Source organism: Rousettus aegyptiacus, unplaced genomic scaffold, assembly GCF_014176215.1.
Source record: "Rousettus aegyptiacus isolate mRouAeg1 unplaced genomic scaffold, mRouAeg1.p scaffold_m13_p_2, whole genome shotgun sequence".
Classification (NCBI taxonomy): domain Eukaryota; kingdom Metazoa; phylum Chordata; class Mammalia; order Chiroptera; family Pteropodidae; genus Rousettus; species Rousettus aegyptiacus.
Genome location: NW_023416295.1, coordinates 42214492 through 42236169, shown reverse-complemented (window position 1 = coordinate 42236169; position 21678 = coordinate 42214492). Strand labels below are relative to the sequence as shown.

At 35.0% G+C, this 21678-nt stretch overlaps 1 protein-coding gene across 5 annotated transcripts in view; it reads right to left on the bottom strand.

The window, feature by feature from the left end:
* Positions 1 to 21678, bottom strand: part of CCDC141 (coiled-coil domain containing 141) — a 164705-nt gene that overhangs the window by 133256 nt on the left and 9771 nt on the right. For all 5 annotated transcript variants that reach the window (XM_016152554.2, XM_016152556.2, XM_016152555.2 and 2 more), the window contains one exon: positions 21295 to 21417. In XM_016152554.2, coding sequence (XP_016008040.2) covers positions 21295 to 21417 — 123 coding nt within the window. The remainder of the gene's footprint in view (positions 1 to 21294; positions 21418 to 21678) is intronic.

The window sequence follows — 21678 nt, the reverse complement described above, 5'->3', positions numbered from 1 at the left end:
GTTCAAAAAGAATTTAATCTGAGTTTGAATAACAGTTCGCTTTTAAGGAACATATATACATATATTTTAAAAATTGTTCTTTCAGAAAAATTCTCAATCACTCATTTTGTTCTTAATCTTACACTGATAAAATGACTAATTTTTTTAAATTAAGTTTATTGGGGTAACATTAATACAATTATATAATTTTCAGATGTACATTATCATTTAACATTTGCATATTCTATTGTGTGTTTACCATCCAAAGTCTAGTTTCCTTCAACTATCATATATTAGATCTCCTTTACCCACTTCACCCTTCCCCTATCCCCCTATATTTGACCCTCTTTACCCTGTCTACCTCCCCCCTCCTCCCCAACCCCACTAGTAACCACTACTCTATAGTCCTCTGTTAACCACTAGTCTATAGTCCATGTCTATGAGTCTCTGTTTGTTTGTCATGCTCATTTGTTGCTTTTAGGTTTATATCCCACATGTAAGTGATATCATGTGATTTTCAACTTTTTCTGCCTGGTTTATTTCACTTAGCATAATTATCTCGAGGTTCATCCACGTTGTTGCAAATGGCAGTATTTCATCTCTTCTTATGGCTGAGTAATATTCCATTATATACATGTACCACAGTTTCTTTAACCAATCATCTATCGTAGGACACTTTGGTTGTTTCCATGTCCTGGCCACTGTGAATAATGCTGCTATGAACATTGGTATGCAAATATCTTTTTGGATATGATTTTTTAAGTCTTTGGGGTAAATATCCAGTAGAAGGATTACTGGATCATATGGTAGATCAATATTAAGTTTTTTGAGAAACTTCCATACTGTTTTTCATAGTGACTGTACCAATTTGTAGCCCCTCCAGCAGTGTAGGACGGTTTCTTTTTCTCCACATCCTCTCTAACACTCGTTATTACTTGAAAATAACTAATTTTCATATGTGAGGAATTAATTGTATCATATATACTGATGAGATGGTATAAACATTCACTATTTAAAACTGAATGCAGAAATAAAGTAAACTTGACAAAAGTCTATGTTGTATAAAGTTCAACATGGCATTTTGGGCTTTGTGATAAATCAAGCTGTTATTAAATATGGTCCATTAGCTTCTGAAATCCATGCTTAAGTAAGAAAGGAATTCTGGGATTTCCAGTTTCCTTGGACTGAGGACCATATTAATGACTAAGAAGATAGGCACGTATTCCTTCTTATGTATCTCTAGGAATCTTTCACTAAAACAAAGTAACCATGAAAATAAACATATTCTGCCCTTATTGCAACAACATTGCCAATGCTGATATAAAATAATTCTAAATCAATGTTTATAGTCATCTTCTTCTAATGCTAATAATTGTCCTAATAAATTTGTTTCAGACTGATAGTACAATACATAATTATGACCAACTTTAAAGAATTAGAGCCATTTACTGATAGGTGAACTGTGTGTTTTCCTATAAATATAATAATCTTTGAATCAATAAATACTTTCGTTTACTGTCTATCTGAGTCTAATTCTACTGCCAAGCATTTTTGTTTTTAATTATTATATTCCAGACTCAGAATGAAAATGTCATCTGAAATTTCTACTCTACAGATAAGATCTGAATATCAATTTTCTGAAGTTTTCTTGGCATGACACCTCATCTCAGGTAATCTAAAATACAAAGTAAAAAAAAAAAAATAAAAAAATACTAAGTCAAAAAAATAATAAAATAAATGATATAAATTTAGTCTCAAAAGCTGCAAAATTTCTTTTTGGCTACTTGAAAGTTTTGAAATTACCAAATTTACCAAAATTCGGAGACTATTTTCAGGTATCCTATTCATGCCAAAAATAGAACAAGATTAAGTTAATCCAAAGATGTCATTTATCTATGAATAAATAACAAAAATTAATATTGCAATGAACAAACTCATTGCATTCTAAAGAAACTTTGTTACCAGAAGTAACAAATACCAGTCCCAAACTAGAGGTATGGGGCATGTGCTTCACATCTCTACTCCTGCTTCAATAGTGTGTGTATTTCTTAATATAAGCTACCTCTCTGTCATACCTTCCTACCTTCCAGATGAGGTAGCACCTCATTTCTCTCTTCTTTGTAACCCCAGTGAAGATATACCTCTAGCAGCCACAAGGCAGCCACTCTAGCTATTAGCCCAGGTATCAACCACCCAGTACAGCTATTACTGCAGCCTTCCTCTTGGGTAGCTCTAAGTCCACTCACGAGGGGCCATAATACCCCATGGGCTCCTTCTCTGTCTCTCCTCAATAAATTCCTTGACCAGATTCTCCCCAAATTTCTCTGAATGAAAGCCAGCTTATTCATTTGAGTTTCACTGGCATATAATATTACTTGAGATATCACTCAATAGTAATTTGTTATTTGCATCTTACAATCATGGGAGTGTATGGGGAGAGAAAAGAAAAAGAAATTAAATCAACAATATAAATGCTTCTTTGTTCAATGTTATCAGCTTTTATGGGTTTATGTTTGTATATGGCAAACAAACCCTTTGAGAGGAAAACAGTGGTGGTTTCCATATGAAAGTGTTCAAATAATGGTTCAATTAGCACTCTGAGGATATTGTAAGGGGTGTCCACTTCCATTTAAAGATTAACTGGATGATTTCTAAAATCTCATTGAATTCTGTGGTTCTATGTTACAATAATCATTAATTTACTGAACACTTATTGAGTACCTACCACTTGCAGACACAAGGAGTAGCTGAAATCTAGAAACTTTGTATGTGAAATGTTTAATAACTTTATTTTCTACTACATTTCATATAAGGGTTAAAGATTAAAATTGGAGTTGGTGAGAGGCTTTTCCTATCCAAGTCTTTACTGAAATAAAGCCAGTGTTTATATTGTTGAAGAAATGATTTTTTTCTCTCTCTTCGATAGGATATAATTCGTTTTTGCCATTGAAAACTATGCTTTTTCTTCCTTTCCTAGATACAAATGCTAAATGGGAAATTTAAGGCATTATGGTGGTTTTTTTCTTTTCTTTTCGCCAATAGAACAGTCCTTTTCTTCTCTGTCAACAGAACCCTCCTTCAGTATGAGAAATCCATGACCTGTGACTTTGGGAAGAGTCAGCCTGTTTCCTCATCCATTGGATTAGCCTATAAGAGTTACTCATCTCACTTATGGGTTGGTTGATTGGTTCAAGGATAAAAATGTGATTAATTCAGGGACAGAAAAGATCCCAGCCTGGAAAATCTCATTCTCCCAGAGTCTTTTCTGCTGGAGCTATCTGTAAAGACTTTTCACCAGTGTTACCAAGTTGGTAGGATGTGAGCCTGATGTAACTAATTGGCCATCTTACCAGCTACGTATAGAGAACTTATCCAAGAGACAGAGAGACAGAGCCTAGATAACTTACTGTGTTCCAGGATGGAGTCATGCCTAATTTTTCTACTTACAAACACAAACACGTTCAGAGATTTAGTTTACATTTTCATGGCTTCCCCAAACTGAACTTACTTAATAAGTATATGAAACAAATTAAAATCTTAAAATCACCCACTTTTTAGTTGAGGGCTAGCAAAACAACCCTCTGGTGAACATCATTATTTAGCTACTTTAAAAGGCATACTACTCTGGAGTATGGGTTTTGAACAGAGTGAAGATCAGTTCTTTTCCTCAGCATCCACTTTCTGAATGCCCATTCAGCTGCTCCTCATATTCACAATGTCTAAATAAGACTTTTACTTTAGGTATTTAAGGGTCAGAAATAAAAGAAAAAACATTTTAATGTCTAACAAGAATCTTGGTTTTGACATCTATAATAAAATGTCAACTAATGATTATGACTAACATTATCTCAACTTCTACCAAGTAAGAAGATAAAATGTTTCATAACATTTATTTCAAAACACTTTTGAAATAAACATCATGGATGGCTGTCAAGTTTAGTTTTAAATGATTTTTCCTGTCTCCATTATTTAATATATCTCTGAATTAACTCTCATTATTATCTCCACCTGTCATCACTTGGATTATCTGTCACAATCACACAATGATGATAATGGATTCAGAAGAAGAACAGGGAATACATTTTCTTAGTTTAGCCCACAAAGTCTCAATGCGGCAGTGTTCACAAGGTGACTGATGTCATGTCCTATATTCCGTTATCTTCTTTAAAGCAGATATTTTATCAAAATGCCTATCTTGATTTTTTTTTTAAATTACAGAATTACTGAAAAGTCTGAGTAAATAGCTGTGCTTTAGGCTATCTATAACATTTATTTTAATAAATCGGTATTTTTAGAGTATTTTATCCAAAGATACACAACCTTATTGCTAGTCATCTCCTTTGCTAATATTAGAGTTAAGCAATGCTTATTCATTTTTCAGATATTTGTGGAGCCCCGACCTTGTGCCTGACTTTGTGACACTTTCCAAAGACACAAAAGGCACATGACATGGCAACTTGAACATTGCAGACCGATGTGGTAAATGTATTCCCATAGCATTCATTAGAGCTGTTCTGTGCACTGACTGGTTCTGAGCCCTTTGCAAAGACCTCTGCAGTTGAATCCTCCCTGTCCTCCCTCTATAGCTCAGTGCTCCCAAACCTCAGGCAGTAAACTAACTGCACCAGGGCCACGTTGGGGAGATTTTGGAAAATGCAGGTTTCTGAGTAGCACTTCAGAGGATTCTGACTCAATAGATGTAGAGTAAAAGAAACAGAAATCTCTGTTTCTTAAAATACTCCTCACTTGAGCCAGAGGAGAGACAGAGCAATTAGGAGGATCGTTTTATAAACTATATAAGTGCCTAAACAATGTATTATATACCTGAAACTAATAATAAAATACAATAAAACAAAAACAAAAACAAAATCAAAATAGAGTTGTTTGAGAATTAGTCCGTCCAGATTCACTTTCAATGGTAGGGCTCAGTGGGTTGCTTGTAACACCATTAGATGATCTCTTCTCAAAGGTGGTCTTTTTTGGTCATTAAAAAAGTGGCAAGCATCTCTTCTGTCTTTCTTCCAGGTTGATTTTTTACATGTAACCAAGGGGTATGTAAAAGCTTCCTATGTGCATAAAAAGTAACTCAGCGTCCCCCTCCCAAAATACTCCTCATTTGAGTCTGATGCATAACTATATTTTAGATGTACCTTTCCACACATCCATTCTTCGGGGGATGGAAAATAGAACATCTATCCATAGATGAGTATTAGGGTTTATAAAAATCTATCAGTTTCCACAATATTTCTGTTTCTAGGCTTGTCAGGATATCTAAATATTGCTCCTTTAAAGTAGTTCTTTTAACTTAGGCAATGCCTCCATAAAGTTCCAATGACAGTGCACAAATCAGGCCATTCCTTGCCTAACACTTGTCAGTGATTATTCATTAACCATAAGATAAAGAGAAACCTCCTTTCTGTGGTATACCTGGTCTTCCACAATCTGGTCACTGCTCACCTGTCCACCCCGTCTTTCTTATGACACTTCTCTCAATCCCCTTCTCCCTAGCCCATGGTCCAACCATACAAAACTATTCTCTGCTCTCCGAATGCTCCACATTGGGTTGATCGTAGGGCCTTGGTATATGTTTCCCTATTGCTCAAGTTGTCTATGACTCTTATATATCTGGCAAATAATCTCAGAAAAAAAATTACCTGATTCCTTCCTATACTCTTCTTTTTCCCTATAACTACATATTTTTTAAAGTACGACGAAATTTTTATGTGTTTTTGCTGAAGCCCCTCTAAACATATTAGGCTGATTTGTTTAAATATCCATCCTCAGATGTCTGAGATACACACACACACGCACACACACACACACACACACACACCCCTATATAATGGGAAAGAGAAAGCCAATATAGAACAATGTTAACAATTAGTAAATTAGTAAATAGGTGGAGGATTTCTGTAGTTTTGAAAATTTCAAAATGCAAAGTTAAATAAATTACCCTTCATATAAGCTTCTTGAATACAGGAACCATGTCCTCCTACTCATCTTTGTATTGCCCTTATGTAATCCAGCACCTGCTTTCACTAACTATTGAATAAAGCAGTGAGTGGAAGAAATGGCACATTAACACCTGGATATCTGTTAATGCATGAGTTAACTTTTATCTAGTAGAAGACAGGTAAAATTCTGGCTGAGGTTAGAGGGTGGGGGTTGACATCACAGCGGAAGGTCAGGACTTGAGCACGCTGGACTTATAACTTGCTGATGCTCTGTGTTTCTAAAGGGTGGAAGGTACTACAAATGGTGAAGTTTGGCTCGCAGGCAAACCTTGGGTATAAAATATATTCCCCATGTCAGTCTCCATGTTTCAAGAATTTGGAGGTTCTTTTTGACCTTGGGGAGATTTTACATGTGCATAAAAATGTGTCAGTTCATTTGGAATTTCAATTTTCACACAGCAGAAATACATATAATTACTAAACTTTCAATATTATCCAGATATTTTGAAATTTTTAATAATTATAACAAAAGTAAGTGTGTACCAGTGGCCTATTGCTTCAACTTTCCCCCACATCTTACTTTCTGGATTAGTATTTGAATAATAGTTGACCTTTTAAAAAATAACTCTAGTTCTATCTTTTGACAGTGTTAGCTGTGCTAAAGAGGCACATCATTCCTTTGTAAATTAAAAAAAAAACCCATTTTACAAATGAGCTTCCACTTCCTACTTATGCTTAATTTGGGAGAAAAATGCTTTTGTTGTGAGGTGGGTGGTAATCCCTCCTTTCTGTCCCTGAGGAGTTAAATACACTGGGTCCCCCACCTCTCAAGTCTTCTATAGACTTAAGCTCTTTTTTAGACTCTCAACCCTTGCCACATGCTTTAGCGTGTAGTAAAGCCCTCCCTTCGCCTTGGTGCCATTTTTAAATTTGATGAAAGTGGCAATGGGTTACACAAAATATCACAAAGAAAAATTAGACACTATCTGAGGTACAAAAAAAAAAAAAATAGTTCAATCTATTTTCAAAGTCTAAAGAAAAAAATTGATTTCTTGTCCTTTGGGGGTAAAAAGACATTTTCAGAATTAAAAAATCCATTTTCAGATTGAAGAAGCCTCAGGGCAGTCACCAAATAAAACACTTAGATTAATTGACAGTAGCAGTAATAACATGTTTTTCTTAAGCTAGTTGTTAAACAGAACAAAATGGAATGCCCAGTTTACAGTGTAAGCAGACTTTATGTTGACAATGAGATATGGAGCTTCTAAGATGAGCCATCCATAAAAAATGGCTTGCCTCAGGACTCAGTCAAGGCCAGTTTAATTTAAGTTTTCCTCTCCCACTTGGTTAGTCATTAAACTCAGGAAAGTATTTTGGAATTGGATCTGAGAAAAAGACACTCTGGTAAACATCATAAAGCTGGTTATTTAAAGAGATGCTAAAAGGCACTACTTTCCCTTTGGGTTCTAACAGAATAGGAAACCGAGGATATTCTGTGGTACTTGAAAAATGCACTGTCTTTTTAAGTGTAGATTTTAAATTGCTGGTTTTAAGTATAGCATATTTTATGGACATTACACTGCCTCAACTGCCATGCGGAGCACAAAAAGGATTATAGATTTTCTCTTCAGTGGAGCATTAAATGGTCCCCTAAATAGCAATTTTCTAAAAGAGCAAATATATGTAGTATATCCTGCATATGTTTTCCTGCCACTGCAGAGACCGTCTGTAACACAGACTGTGGGATACAGGTAGAGTCTCTAGTTCACAGAAATAATCTTAGTTTTACCAGTAGACTGAAGACAATTAACTTAGGATATTTGAAAGCAAAGTATAAAAATTCTAGAAACTTTTGAGTCTAGTACATAGTTAAGTTCTATTACGTTCAGTCTCTGCCACATAACATTATGAATTTGTTTTGACTTTCGCTGCTCTTTTTAACTAGAATACTTTACACTTTTGTTTCTGTTATCCAAAATCTGTTAGCCTTCAACTCCAGTTCCAGTACTGCCTCCTCCATAAAACCCTCTGTGCTCTCCAGCCAAAAAACAATTCCTCCTTCCTCTGGACTCATTTGTCATTTAGTTCCACCTTTCTAACTTTGATGTTACATTTCACGGTATAATACAATTATGAATTAGCAAGTTTTAAATTAGGTAGATTATCAATTAGGTGGGAACAAGGACTATCAAATCCTATTTTGCATTCCTTTAGAACAGTGTAATATTTTCTTTTTAAATTTGTTTGAGATGAAGTTACTCTAAAGGGTAAGTTGCAAAAAAAAGTCAAATCAGTGTTTTAAAATTTATATTCTGAGAAGTGGGTCATTAATTTTTTTTCAAATAACAATTCCTTAAAACTAAATTTTAAAAAATAAAGATCCAGTTTCCAGTAGATTATAAGTTCCCAAGAGTCAGACAATTCCCTTTCCCTTTGGCCTCCCACAGTTCCAAGTTCAGATCATTGCGCTTTGTCATTGTTAACTACTACTACTACTACTACTACTACTACTACTATTGTTATTATTAGTGATTCAAAAATATAACTGTCCACCAAGCCAATGTTACAAATTTATATGCTTCTGTCTACTTATCATTATAAAATAAAAGTCTCTGTGGATCCTAATACTTAATACAAATCCAAATATTTAATATACTTCCCAAATATTTCTATCATTTTGATAGGTCTCCCTAGAGACTCCAGGAATCAATACAATTTATTCATGGTTTAGATTATTGGTAAGCAAATCATCTTCATATTTAAAAAAATAATAATTAATAATGAGAAAGGCTTATTCAATATAAAGACATTAACACCAGGGCCTCACTACTGTACATGTATATTGTTAAATATCACACATTCCTTTTTCTTATGTCAATAATTCCAGTTTAACTATATAAAATTTATTTTATACAGAGAAGCTTTTAATAGAGTTCAGGTAAAGCTACTCATAAACTCTCACATCTTTTCTTTCTCTTTCTATTCTTTACTTCATACCCTACTTCAGATTAAAAGTAAAATTAATTCTCTAGCAGGAGACTATACTTTAATAATTAATATTGTAGCACACACTCAAGAGAAGAGCTAAAATAAAAACAAATGATACTACCAAATGCTAGTAAGGATGCAGAGAAACTGAATCTCTCAACATTGCTGATAGGAATATAATGGTACATTACACTTTGGAATGGTATATTTCCACTGTGGAAAACAGTCCGGCACTTTCTTATAAAAATAAACATAGAGCTACTACAATACTAAGCAATTGTAAATTGTATCTGTCTCAGAGAATTGAAAACTTATGTCCACAGAAAAGTCTGTAAATGAACTTCATGGCAGCTTTATTTATAAGAGCAAAAATGTGGAAACAAATAAAATGCGCCTCAGTGGGTGAATGGTTAAACAAACTGTGGTATATTTATAGTATGGAGGAATTAACTATTGACACAACAACTCAGATGGCTCTCAACGACATTCAGCTGAGAGAAAAAAGTCAACTTTAAAAGTCAAAATTGTGTGTTTCCATTTACAGTGATGAAAAACGGATTTGCAGTTGTGAGGGATTAGGGACTGCGTGGGAGGGGAATACATTTTAACATACAGCAGTAACAGAGGGAGTTATTAGTGGTGAGCGTGGGAGTCTTCTGTATACTGACTACAGAGGTGGTGCACTAATCTACATGTGTAATAAAATGGTATAGAGCTATGCGCATACATTGCACCAGTATCATATTCTTGGTTTTTATATCACACTATAATCGAATATGTTGTAATCATTGGAAGAAACTGAGTGAAAGGGTACACAGGTCTTTTTGAACTAAATTTGCAACCTCCTATGATCTAAAAATAGTTTCAAAATTAAAAAATAAAATCTTGTAACTACATTAAACTGGAAGGAACTCAATGACAATGAGCATATATTGGGATTCTCCTTTGCATCTGAGTCTATATTGTTGCCCAATAGTTACTTTTCTTGTTACTTGTATGTTATCTGCCTTCCTCTCCTAGACTGTAAATTTCAAAAAAAAGGGCATTGACTTTTGTCTGTTTTTCTCACTGTCGAATCCCAAGAACTTAGATCAATGCTTACGTACATATTGTATTCAGTAAAAATCTGGTGAATGAGACAAGACAGTAGATCCATTGCTTTACTATATGTAGGTAATAATTTATGATAATAGGTGATATTATACTCATAGTCTCAATTCTGATCATGATCATGAGAATTATAAGAATCATACCAAGACATATTTTGATCTTCCTTTCCATTTGATCTTTTATTTTATTTACCCAAATAATGGCAGACACACAGTTACTCTAACTGTTGCTTTTGTAAGTTCTAAGCAAACAAAAAATGCTTTAAAGTATGTAACTTGACACTGTAAAACAAAAATAATTTTAAAAATATAAAGTTCTATTGTATTTTAAAATAATGATAATTAATATTGTTTCAACTTTAAAATTTGAAACAATATAGTTCAAATACACCAGTATAGCTCTTAGTCTTTTTCACAGTGATGGGAAGATCATTTAAATAGATAAGACGTGAGAAAATAACCTTGTGTTCATTAGCAATAAAGACTTATTATTACTATCACTTAGAATCCAAAGACTTTCAGAGAAAGCATTTGAATGTTTCAATACAAGGGTATATATTGTTCTCTCACTAACCCATATAACGAGCTTTGGAGCTAAGATCTAAAAGTATCATTTTAACTAATTTCTTCCTTAGCCCTGTATGTGAGTTATATGACATCACCTGCCACGTGCCACAGTGCTCCTCTGGGCCAATCCAGCACTGTCACCAGAGGACCTAAGGCTTTCCGTACCCGAATCCTCCATGCTGGCACAAAACTAGACTTAAGTTACACTTCCCCCATTGGGGACCAAGGCATCCCCATTGTTGGCTGTGATGTGACAGCACTTTTCATGGAATCAGGTGTATACTTCTAGATAGGATGAAGCATTAGTGCTCATCTTGTGCCAGGAGGCCTCAGGATACAGCATAGTGAAAAAATCATGATGAACTAAATTTTAATCAGAGTGAGAGGCCCAGTTCAGCCAGTTACCAGCTCTGAGTGAGTCATCGAACCTCTCTGAGAATAGACTGATGGTTGCCAGAGGCAGGGTTGGAGGGTGGGTGAAATGGGTGAAGGAGGTCAAAGTTATAAATTTACAGTTGTAAAATAAATAGACCATGGGAATGTAAAAACAAAAAACAGAACTCTTTAAGATTCAGTTTCCTCACCTGCAAAGAACAGTCCATATTGTACTGGTCCTTACTATGCAAGCAAATATGAGATGGTATATATGAAATCAGTGTCTAAAGTAAATAGGCATGCTATGTAATTATTCTAACCTAGTTGTTATATAGATATTTTATGAAAATATTTCACCAGTACAGCCCAGTTACATTCAATGCTTGTTATATTTGTACAGGCTGCAAAGTTTCCTGATGGCAGCTAGAGTTAGCCATAAATGTCGATGGAATAAGCTAATATATGGTATGATTTCAGGAATGTAAGGAAAACCCTGATATTCATGATAAATATTAATATTTTCCACATTTTGTTAGCTAATACTGATAACTCTATTGGCAGAGTATATCTATTTTAACTTAAGGCTTTATTTCCGTAAAAAATATTCAAATTGTCATCTCCAATCCCACACATTTAAAGAGCAACCAGCTTAGGTATCAACCAAGGACAAGAAAGCTTTGAGGGTCAAGGGAGGTAGAGTATGAGCAGAATGGGTCCCATGAGCAAAATGTAGCAGCATGGAAAGAGGCTTATACCACTATTTATATTTGAAAGAAGAACAATTTAATGATTATTTGAAAGAATTATTCTTTAAGAGAATGCCGGGCATCAGCAACTGCCTGGATGGGAAAGTCATGGCTATGTGAGGGCAAATGTTCCATCTAAATATCATCCGAAATCACATCATCAGCAAGTTCTGCACTTACTGACTCTGGCCTTACAAACTACTCTGAATCTCATTTTTCACATCTCGAAAATGGGCATATTAAGGAGGTTTTCCTCATAACATTTTCATAAGGACAAAGTGAGATGATGTGTGTAAACTGCTGAGCACACTGCCAAGCCACTATTCAGTCTTCCATAAAAATAGCTATTAGCACCATCGTCATTACTAATGGTAAGTAACCAAAACGTTAACATAATTGTAAAACAATAAATACTTTGGAAATTACATATTACTTTTTTGGGCATTTTACACTTTATATTACTATCAGTGTAGGTTATGCCCTCCTCTGTAAATCATACTTAATTTAATTTTTAGTTTAGACATACAGTATGAAAGCAAAATGGCTCTCTGGCTTAAAGTATTTTCTGATGCAAGAGAAACACGCCACCACTTAATCCTGGCTATGAAAACCTAACTGCACGTGCCTGTTGGACAGTGTTATTACCCTGCCCTGTTTGTATGAGCTGCCCTTAATCCAAACTGGCACACAAATATCAGAACTATATTTCTGGTTGGTTTCCAGTTTGCAAAAGAAGCTACAGCTAATAGGCTGCTGAAATCCTGAAGGCCACAGCTGTTCTGAGTGGAAATAGAGTTGTACTGACAGCTAGACCACAGCCCACACCTAATTAAGAATTTTTGTGTCAACTCTTTAACTTTGAGGCATTCCCGTGCTAAAACCAAGTTAGCAAAATATCAGATGGGTTATGTTGTTGCTAGGAAATACCAGTAACATAAGCAATGATAGAAAAAGAAAATTAAGAAAACCAACTTGAAAAATTCAGGCTTTGCATTAAATTAGTCAAATTGGATTAAAAAATTAACTTTTTTTTTTTTGGTCACTTTTCAAACCAGAGCCATTTATTAATGGACCATAAAATTCCTTCATAATGGAAATGCCAGAATGACCTTTACCTTTCAAAGTTACAACTTAGTCCCTTTATAATTAAATGGTAGTAAAATCAGTAAAATCTTTTATTGCAAAACAATTGTTCAAACAAGGTTCCTTCTGTATAGACCTGCTGAATGATGGTATTTAAAAACACTTTTATTAAATGTACTCAAAAAGCTCTATGAAATTATTTTTCATAAATCTTTTCTTACTTTTCCCTTCTTAGGTATTTACATATAAATAATTTCCATGTCTGCTCTGTGAATGAGCATATAAATAAAATAAATAATGTAATTAGAAATAATCTGTGAGTGCATGGGTTATATTATTTACTGTGCTTTCTATTGTTTGAGAGAGTTGTCTGTACCCTGGGATTTATTTAGATTTTACTACCTTTCCCTCAATGTTCTGTCATCTTTTATGCGACTGAAAAAACAGGTCCTAGAGGCTTATCAAGAATGCCATTGTGTGTTTTACTGGAGAACTATACTTGAATAAAATAAAATGAAATAAAATAAAATAAACAATAAAACAATAAAGAGAATGACATATTACCTAAGACTTGATGAAAGCTAAAACATTGGGAAGTTTTTGTACCAAACAGAAAGGTAAACAAATACGTGTATTAAAATAACATTTGTTCACAGGGGGAAGCCAAAGTAGAGGAAAGAGACAACTACTTCTGACTTCCAGGTTGACCTTAAATTCCACCTTCTCCATGAAACAACTCCAGCTAAATTAATTTCTCTTTTCCCCTTAACTTGCCTCTAGTACTTTCATTATCAGTCTTTCAGCTGTGGACTTAATTAATCGTCTAGTGGCTTGATGCTGTGATTTCATTGTTATTTAATTGCTCTGTGGGTCATTTTTCTCTATGTTATTATACATTATAAATTTCTGGAGGCCAAAAATGTCTCTCATATTTCTTTGGTGTCTCCCCACCCCTCAGGGCCAAACATAGAGCTAGGAACACAGTAGACATAGAATCTATCCTGGTAGAGCAGCGCTCCCCTGAAGCTGCTGAGACCTGGTTCCTGAAAATCTTGTAAGATTCATGGCTGTAACAGTGATAAGAAATTGTTGAGTGGTCCTTTTCAGTCAGCTAAGAAGGGGCTTTTACCATCCTGGTAACTCTCCTGCATGAGTGGGATCTTACAATGCACTTACTGGTCAAAGGGCATGCAGCATACTAAGCACAGTACGGCAGAGGCACACCACTGGAGGTGGAGTCCCAGCTCCACGACTTCCCAGCTGTTTGGCAAATAACTTATGTGCACATTTGTTTCCTAATTTGTAAAATGGGTATTAAAAATAATAGTAGTGAACGATCATTCAATACACTCTGTATGAAGCTTTGTTCTAAATTCTTTAAATGTTTTAACTCATTGAATTCTCACATCCACCTTATGAGGTACATACTATTATTACCCCATTTTACAGGTAAAGAAACTGAGACAGAGAGAAGGAGTAACTTTCCAAGAACTACATATCTAAGCAGCACACTGGGATTCATATCCAGGCAGGCAGAATTTATAGGCTCAACTACTAAGGTGCATTGTCTCTCATAAAATTTACCTCACATGGTTAGTTTAATGTATTAATGTATTAAATAAATTAATACATTTAAAATGTTTAACTATTTTTAATATTTGATATTAAATATTAAGTTTTAAAAAGTGGTTGACACATAGCAAGCACTCATTAAAAGTCCACTGTTTAGAGTTTTAGACTCAAAAACTCTTACAATTAATTTAGATAAAAATTATTCTGATAATGACTTAAAATGTGCCAACATGGCTCTGTCCAGAGCCAAGCTTACATTCTTAGGAGAAATGGGTACATATGTGAAAAAATTAAGCAAACCAATGTTAAAAGCAACACTAACTGATGTGGAAGAGCCCGTTAGAGCTACAGCTGACAAGTGTGCATCGTCCTTGCCTTATCCACAGTCTTATTATCTAGTAGAGCTCTAGAGAGCTCCTTTTAAAAGGTACCTAAGATGATTCTGGTGTAAATACTCAAAAGTCACATTTTAAACACATTAAATAGGCTGCACTTGAATAAGTACCATATTAGAGTGTGAGACTGTACTCATAAAATAAGGTCCTGATTGAGAAGTCTAGTGTAACCAAATGGAGAGAGATGGGGCCACGCAGCTCAGGGCACACTTCCCAGGGAAGGAGGACTTAGCATTCCGAAATGAAGATATCAATAATTCACTCAGAAACTCATCCTCAGGCTCAGTTAAAAGAACAATGACACAAATCAGAAAGACTAATAGTGTGCATAACTTATCAGTTCCACCATGTTCTTTTAGGAGCCCAAATGTTCTGTACATTAATAATTAAGTCTTCTTAAAAGCCTCAGAACCTTTGTGAGCAAGAAGAGTGAGGTATGTTAACACCATTAAATCATCATTATTTTGTTTCTTTACCCACAGTCCTTTTTTATATGATTCTTTTTTTACTATAGAGATAAAAAAAAAAAAAGATTCCTGTAGTTATGCAATGGATATATGTATTCATTCATTCATTTGTTCTACAAAAGTTTTTTGAACATATAATCCAAGCACAGTGCTAAGCCCCAGGGATAGAAACATGTTTGCATTCTAATGAAGACAACAAAAATGAAACATACATGGGTTTCCCTGAGACAGACACTATAGGAAATGCAGATAGGCTATGAGTTACAGTGGGGACTCAGAAGAAGATGTGGTCAATAGTATAACAGAGCACATTCCAGAAAGATTTCAAAGAGCAATAACTTCCTCACTGTCAAATCTAAAGGCAGATCCTTAAACACACTGCTGCTTCCAAGACCATTTAATACTTCTGTCTTGAAATTTCCTTTTCCCTAAACTTTTGTGATGAAACCTTAAAAATTTTTGCCCCTAACCTTTCATTGGCCCCTCTTCCAATCCCATGATGGTACCTCTGTTCAACTTTTTTAATGTAATTATTTAATAGTAATTGTTTTTGTTTTGTTTTGTTTTTGTTTTTTTTCTGATTTAGGCCAGAGCTTCTTATTCCTTATTTAGATCGGAATTACTGAAAGAAAAAAAATTTTTTTTAGATATACAGTTCTCCAAGCCTTCCCTTGACTCTTCAGGCTCAGGGCTTGGATATATGGAGTCTCATGTTTTCTTCTTAGGCAGCCAGGTGATTCCTATGCCAGCCAGCATCAGAACTACCTCCTTAGGCCTTCCTTCATCTAACTGTTCCAAGTGGAGACTGTTCATTTTCATATTATTTCCTCTCATTGGTGTCCTAACTGCCTAGCTTTCTGGGCCTTGAAAAAGTCATCAGACTGAGAACTCTGGTGCATGCAGTCAGCATCCCAGACTTCTCCTCCCAGGATAACAATAACATCAATGCTATGGCAACCATTGGGAATCTCAAAGCTGGCTTATACTCTTCTTTTCCTTGATCACTTGTGTAAGAACTTCTGGTCTCCTATCCTCTTTAAAATCTTTTTTCTAAGATTCATGACTGTATCACATGGAAATTCAGATTAATAGCAGGTAATGAATCTGAATCTGAAATTCAGATTCAGATTCATTACCTCCTATGACACAGGTAATGTAAAATAGGGTAGTCTTCTAATACTGTCCTAAAGGGTTCCATCTCATTCACAATATGCATGCTATAAAATTTTCTCTAACATGTAAATTCAAGTCACACTGCTGTACTTTATTAAAATATATTCTTAAGGGGCATTATTAAGAAAGTAAAAAGAACCTACAGAATGGGAGAAAATATCTGTTAATCCTACATCTGATAAGAAATTAATATCCAGAATATATAAGGAACTCCTATAACTCTACAACAACAACAAAAAAAAACACCCAATTTAAAACTGAGCAAAAGGCTTGAATAGACACATTTCTTCAAGGAAGATATACGATTGTCCAATAAGTTCATAAAAATATGCCTAACATCATTAGTTATTAGGGAAATACAAATCAAAACCACCAAGAGATACTACTTCATACTTCGTAGGATGGTTATAATAAAAAAAAATAGAAAACAAGTTTTGGCATGGATGTGGAGGAATTCGACCACTTGTATCTTATATATTGCTGGTGGGAACTTAATTTGATACAGCTGCTCTGAAAAACATTTTGGTGTTTCCTCAAAAAGTTAAGCATAGAAATGCCATATGACCCAGCAATTCTATCCCTAGGTATATATACAAAAAATAAAAATAAAAACCAGGTACTCAAACAGATATTTTGTATGCCAATGTTTATCGTAGTATTATCTACAATAGATATTGACATATGAATGAATAAATCAAATGTGGTATATCCATCCATACATGGGAATATTATTTATTCATAGAAAGAAATGAAGTTCTGATCTATGCTATAACATGCATGAACCTTGAAGTCATATGCTAAGTGAAATAAGCCAGACACAAAAAGACAAATATTATGTGATTCCATTTACCTGAGGTACTTAAGATAAACAAATCCATAAAGGTAGAAAGTGCCTCAGAGGTTACCAGAGAACAAAGGACTAGGAGTCATTGCTTAATAGGTACAGAGTTTCTGTTTGAGGTGATGAAAAAGTCTGGTAAATAGATAGTGATGATGGCTGCACAACATTGTGAATATAATTAATCATACACTTAAAAATGGTTGAAATGTAAAATCTTATATGTATTTTAGCACAATAAAAAAATTAAAAATGCATTCTTAGTAAATAATCCAGTTCATAGCAGAAAACCACAATATTCCTTATTTAAGGTAAATTTTAATAAGACTTTTAGCTTTACTGCCAATATATTTTGATTATTCAATTCTAGCTAATGGAAATAGGACAAAAAGAAGTACTCACTGAATTGGGTCAGAGATTTAGTCAGAATCAGAGAACCAGTAATTTTGTGAGTCAAGTCAGAGGTGAAAGATTTTAGTATTTTATACTCTAAAGGGTCGTTCTTCACTGAATGCTATAAATATCTACAAATACATACCTATATATGTACATATTCCTATATCTACAAGTATAGGAGCCAGTGGTCAAAGTGTTTCTTGGTTCTTATAGTTGTCATTCCTCTGGACAGTAGCAATGTAGTTAGTTGCAAGTCAGATGCTGAAGGGAAGAACATTCTCAGCAACATCCCTAAAGTGTCTCCAACTCCTCCTCTTTCCCTCCTGAACCACCTGAGGACATAAACTCATAGTGGCCACAGTCAGATCTTCATTTGGCTTAATCTCCCTCTTCTCTTTCCGTAAATGTCTCCTTTCTCATTGTAAATAATTCGAGTATGGTTTGGGAATTAAGGTGCCTTTGGGGAGTGAATGCTTTTTCCACAGGATTATGTTTTCCCCACTGAAAATAGGGAATTATTGTTTACTCTGGACACTCCACTGGAATTAATTATACCACTGAAAGGGAAATAAGATCTGCAGGGTATAATCATCACCAACACTAGAAACACTCATAATTCTGTACTTCCAGAATTTTCCCCTTTACTTTAAGTTACTAGGATTTAAGATGATTTTCAATGGAAGGCAGAAAATAGTTTTTCTATCAAATTAAACATCCAAATTATTCTGTTATATTAATTATTAACAGAACAATTATACCACTTTTTTAAAAAGGCAGCAGGCACTTTTATACATCACTGCATTTCTCCCCCAAATTTCCTTTTAGGAGTTTGAGGGTAACTGTTATTATCATAAATTTTCAAATACAGAACCTGAGACCAGAGAGGCTAACTGCATTGCTCAAATCAGAGTGGACTCAGCACTGAATTTCTACACCCTCTTAACACTCCTAACTGTATTTTTCATTATAATTAGAACAAATCGTAGGGCTCTCTACATAAGAAAAGGACTGGAATGAATATTAAATGTTAAATATTACTGGCTTTTTGGACTTGGAATGTCCCTGTCTTTCGAAAAGTTTATTCTAAAACTAACTTGGATTCAACAATTTTCTGCCACAGGTTAAGGTTGTGCCTCCCTGACAACACAATTACTAGTAAATTAGTTGAATTAGTAATCTATCCACTTGCAAAATGTAATTCACGTTCATATTTTTGTTATTTTGAAAAGTCTTTTGTCAGCAAATCTGGAGCAGATTTCAGACTCCTTGATTTTTAAAAATTCAATAACATTGGAAGATGATGGACTAAAAATTTCTCGAGGGGGTGGCTGGGTTCATAGAAGCAGGTAGTGTGAGGGAGGGTATGGGAGATGCTGGACATTAAGAGGTAGGTCATGGGTAGAAGCCTATGAGAAGCCAAAAGCCTTTTTTACTAAGAGACCTCATGGGCTCACAATCCCATGGCACATTATGGAAGGATCTACAATAGATGTGAAGCTTTGATTCATCCTCTTCCCTCATTTTAAAGATAAAAAGACTGAAGTCCAGAAGGCTAGTCAATAGCCAGAAGACTGGCCTCCAAGGACAATAAGACTTTAGAATCTAGAACAACAAATACTTTTTGAAAATGGATCTTGTTAACTGAAAAATCCTTTTCCAGTTGAGCTCCTGGGTTGATTTAGGTATGCAAATTTGAGTAGAGTTTTTAAGGAGAGCTGAATTGCACTACCTCAGAAATCAATCTCCCTGGAGTGCTGGACCTGGACAGGAAATAGGTGGGGGAAAAAAGGTGGCTTGAGAGACCCAAATTACTGTGAGCTTCCTCATCTCCCATGGTTCATCAGTGGACCTAAAAATGCTGGCTGGGCACCGACTGTTAGTGGAAACATGAGAAAGGATGGGATGTAGTTTGAAGTCCAGATTAACTTCAGAAACAGTTTGGCAGGTGCACGTGAAGGAACTAGAGATGCAGGAGATCATGAGAAAGTAAACCTCTGGGGATGGGCAAGAATTGCAAGGAAGCCCAGTGGGTTTCCACAATTCATGGAACTGAGCTTTTTGTGTAGCAGCAAGGCCTTGAGTTGTTAGTTCAATTACACTAGTAAATGGCATAATTAGTGCTAAAACATAGGTCTTCTAATTCTTGGCTCAATGCTCTTTCACATTATAATGTGTTTGTTTGTTTTTCTTTTTCTTTTTAGATGCATGAAGAAATTACTGGTGGCCAGGGATTTCTACCTTGAAAGACAGCCCAGAGCTCCTTGCCCAGAGCAAGCTGTCTAAACAAGGGAATAAATTTTGGATTCTAATGACCCCGTACATCAGTACTAATTCTTTTTCAATTTCTCAGTCTGATTTACCCAATTACTTTTAATATTGTCCAATCAGAAAACCACTGTTAGTATAAATCAGATGCAAATCGGATCTGCCTCTAAATCTTGGAAGCAAGTATGAATTCCAGCTAAGATGTTCAAAGAAACCAGAAATATTAAAGTACTGAAAACACGGAACATCTAGCCACGGCAGCCCCTATTTAAACCTTTTTGACTTTAGTGGAGACATTCATTTGCCTGTGAGGGTTATCCTCACAGGGCTGGCTGTATCACAGGGCTCCATTCTCAGAAGGGGAAACCACTTGGGGTTTAATGTTTTACCTGTCACTGTCTTAAAATTCTTAATAATTTTATCTTTGAGTTTGTGTTTTACAAGTGAAGTCCATTGGGACAACAGAAGAAGTACTGGAGGACTGGAGCCCCATTGTGTGTGTGGTCCTGCCTCCTGGGGATAGTCTCTTTGCGATCCTTTCTGCTTCCCTGTCGCTACTCAGTAACCTCTGTCATCTGCACTGGCAGGAGTCAGGACACAGGTCAGGAAGGGCTGAATTCAAGCCCACACCCTGTGGACAGAGCCATGGCTGAGGCCTAGGACCTGAGGTTCTGCATTCACCTCACACACATCCTCATGCCTAGGAGTTAAACATCATAGCAGATTAAAAACAAACACCATGACCGGTCAAGAAAAAACTTTTTCCTGCTTTTTGAAAAGAGAGCCCACATTTTCATTTTGCACTAGACACCATAAATTATGTAGTTGGCCCTGATTAGATACCTTAGTAATCATAAGCCAATGTTATTTTTAGATTCTTAACTAACCACACATATATGGAAAAATAACTCTGATTTTAATAAAAGTATTATTTGGTTTCAAGAACTCAATATTAAACACAAAATCAGATATTAATAGCTTGACAGAGGGAATAAAAAACCTCTATATTATTCTTGCCAGAAGGTATCATTAACAATAGAAAGTTTGGACCTGTTGTGACTTAACAATATGATGCATAAAATGGAAAAATAAAATTTTTTTTCCACTGAGGCAGCCAGGAAAAAAAAAAACAAAAAACTTATTTCTCCACAGTAAAAATATTATCACTCTATTTTCTATCATATTAGAGAAAGTTTTTAAAAATCTTGTTATTTCTCTCCAATGTTGATGTTTGCTCCTACATAACTATAGTGCTTTTCCATTATCTATCTGGAACTATGTTGAAATAGCCATAGCCCAGTGACAACAGGGGAATCAAGAGCAAGTATAAGAAATAGCTTTTTCTTTTTAGTTTTCTATCTGTGTCATGTCTTAATATCTTTCTTACCTTGAGCTTTGCCAAAAGGAGTTCATGATCATGAAGAAGTTTTTTGGTTTCATCTTGACTGCTACCAATTTCTAGAATATTGGGCTGTGATTCAGCCAGCTGAAGTTGTATCCACTTGCCACACTAAAAATAAAAATGAAATGAAAAGCACTTTCAGGTCCTCTTGTTTCTTCCCCTTCACCCTTATTTTTCTTCCCTTGCTTTTTTTTTTTTTTTTAGTTTCCAGTTACACTACGAACACTTGAGTTTTTCCATAGAGATGGATCTTAATAAAATGAAAAATAAATCTAGGTCTAATATAAATCCATGATCTGCCTTTTCTTTTTTTAATTCTTGAGGTAAATTATTTTTTCTTGGCATATTAGATTTAAATCTAAAATTCCC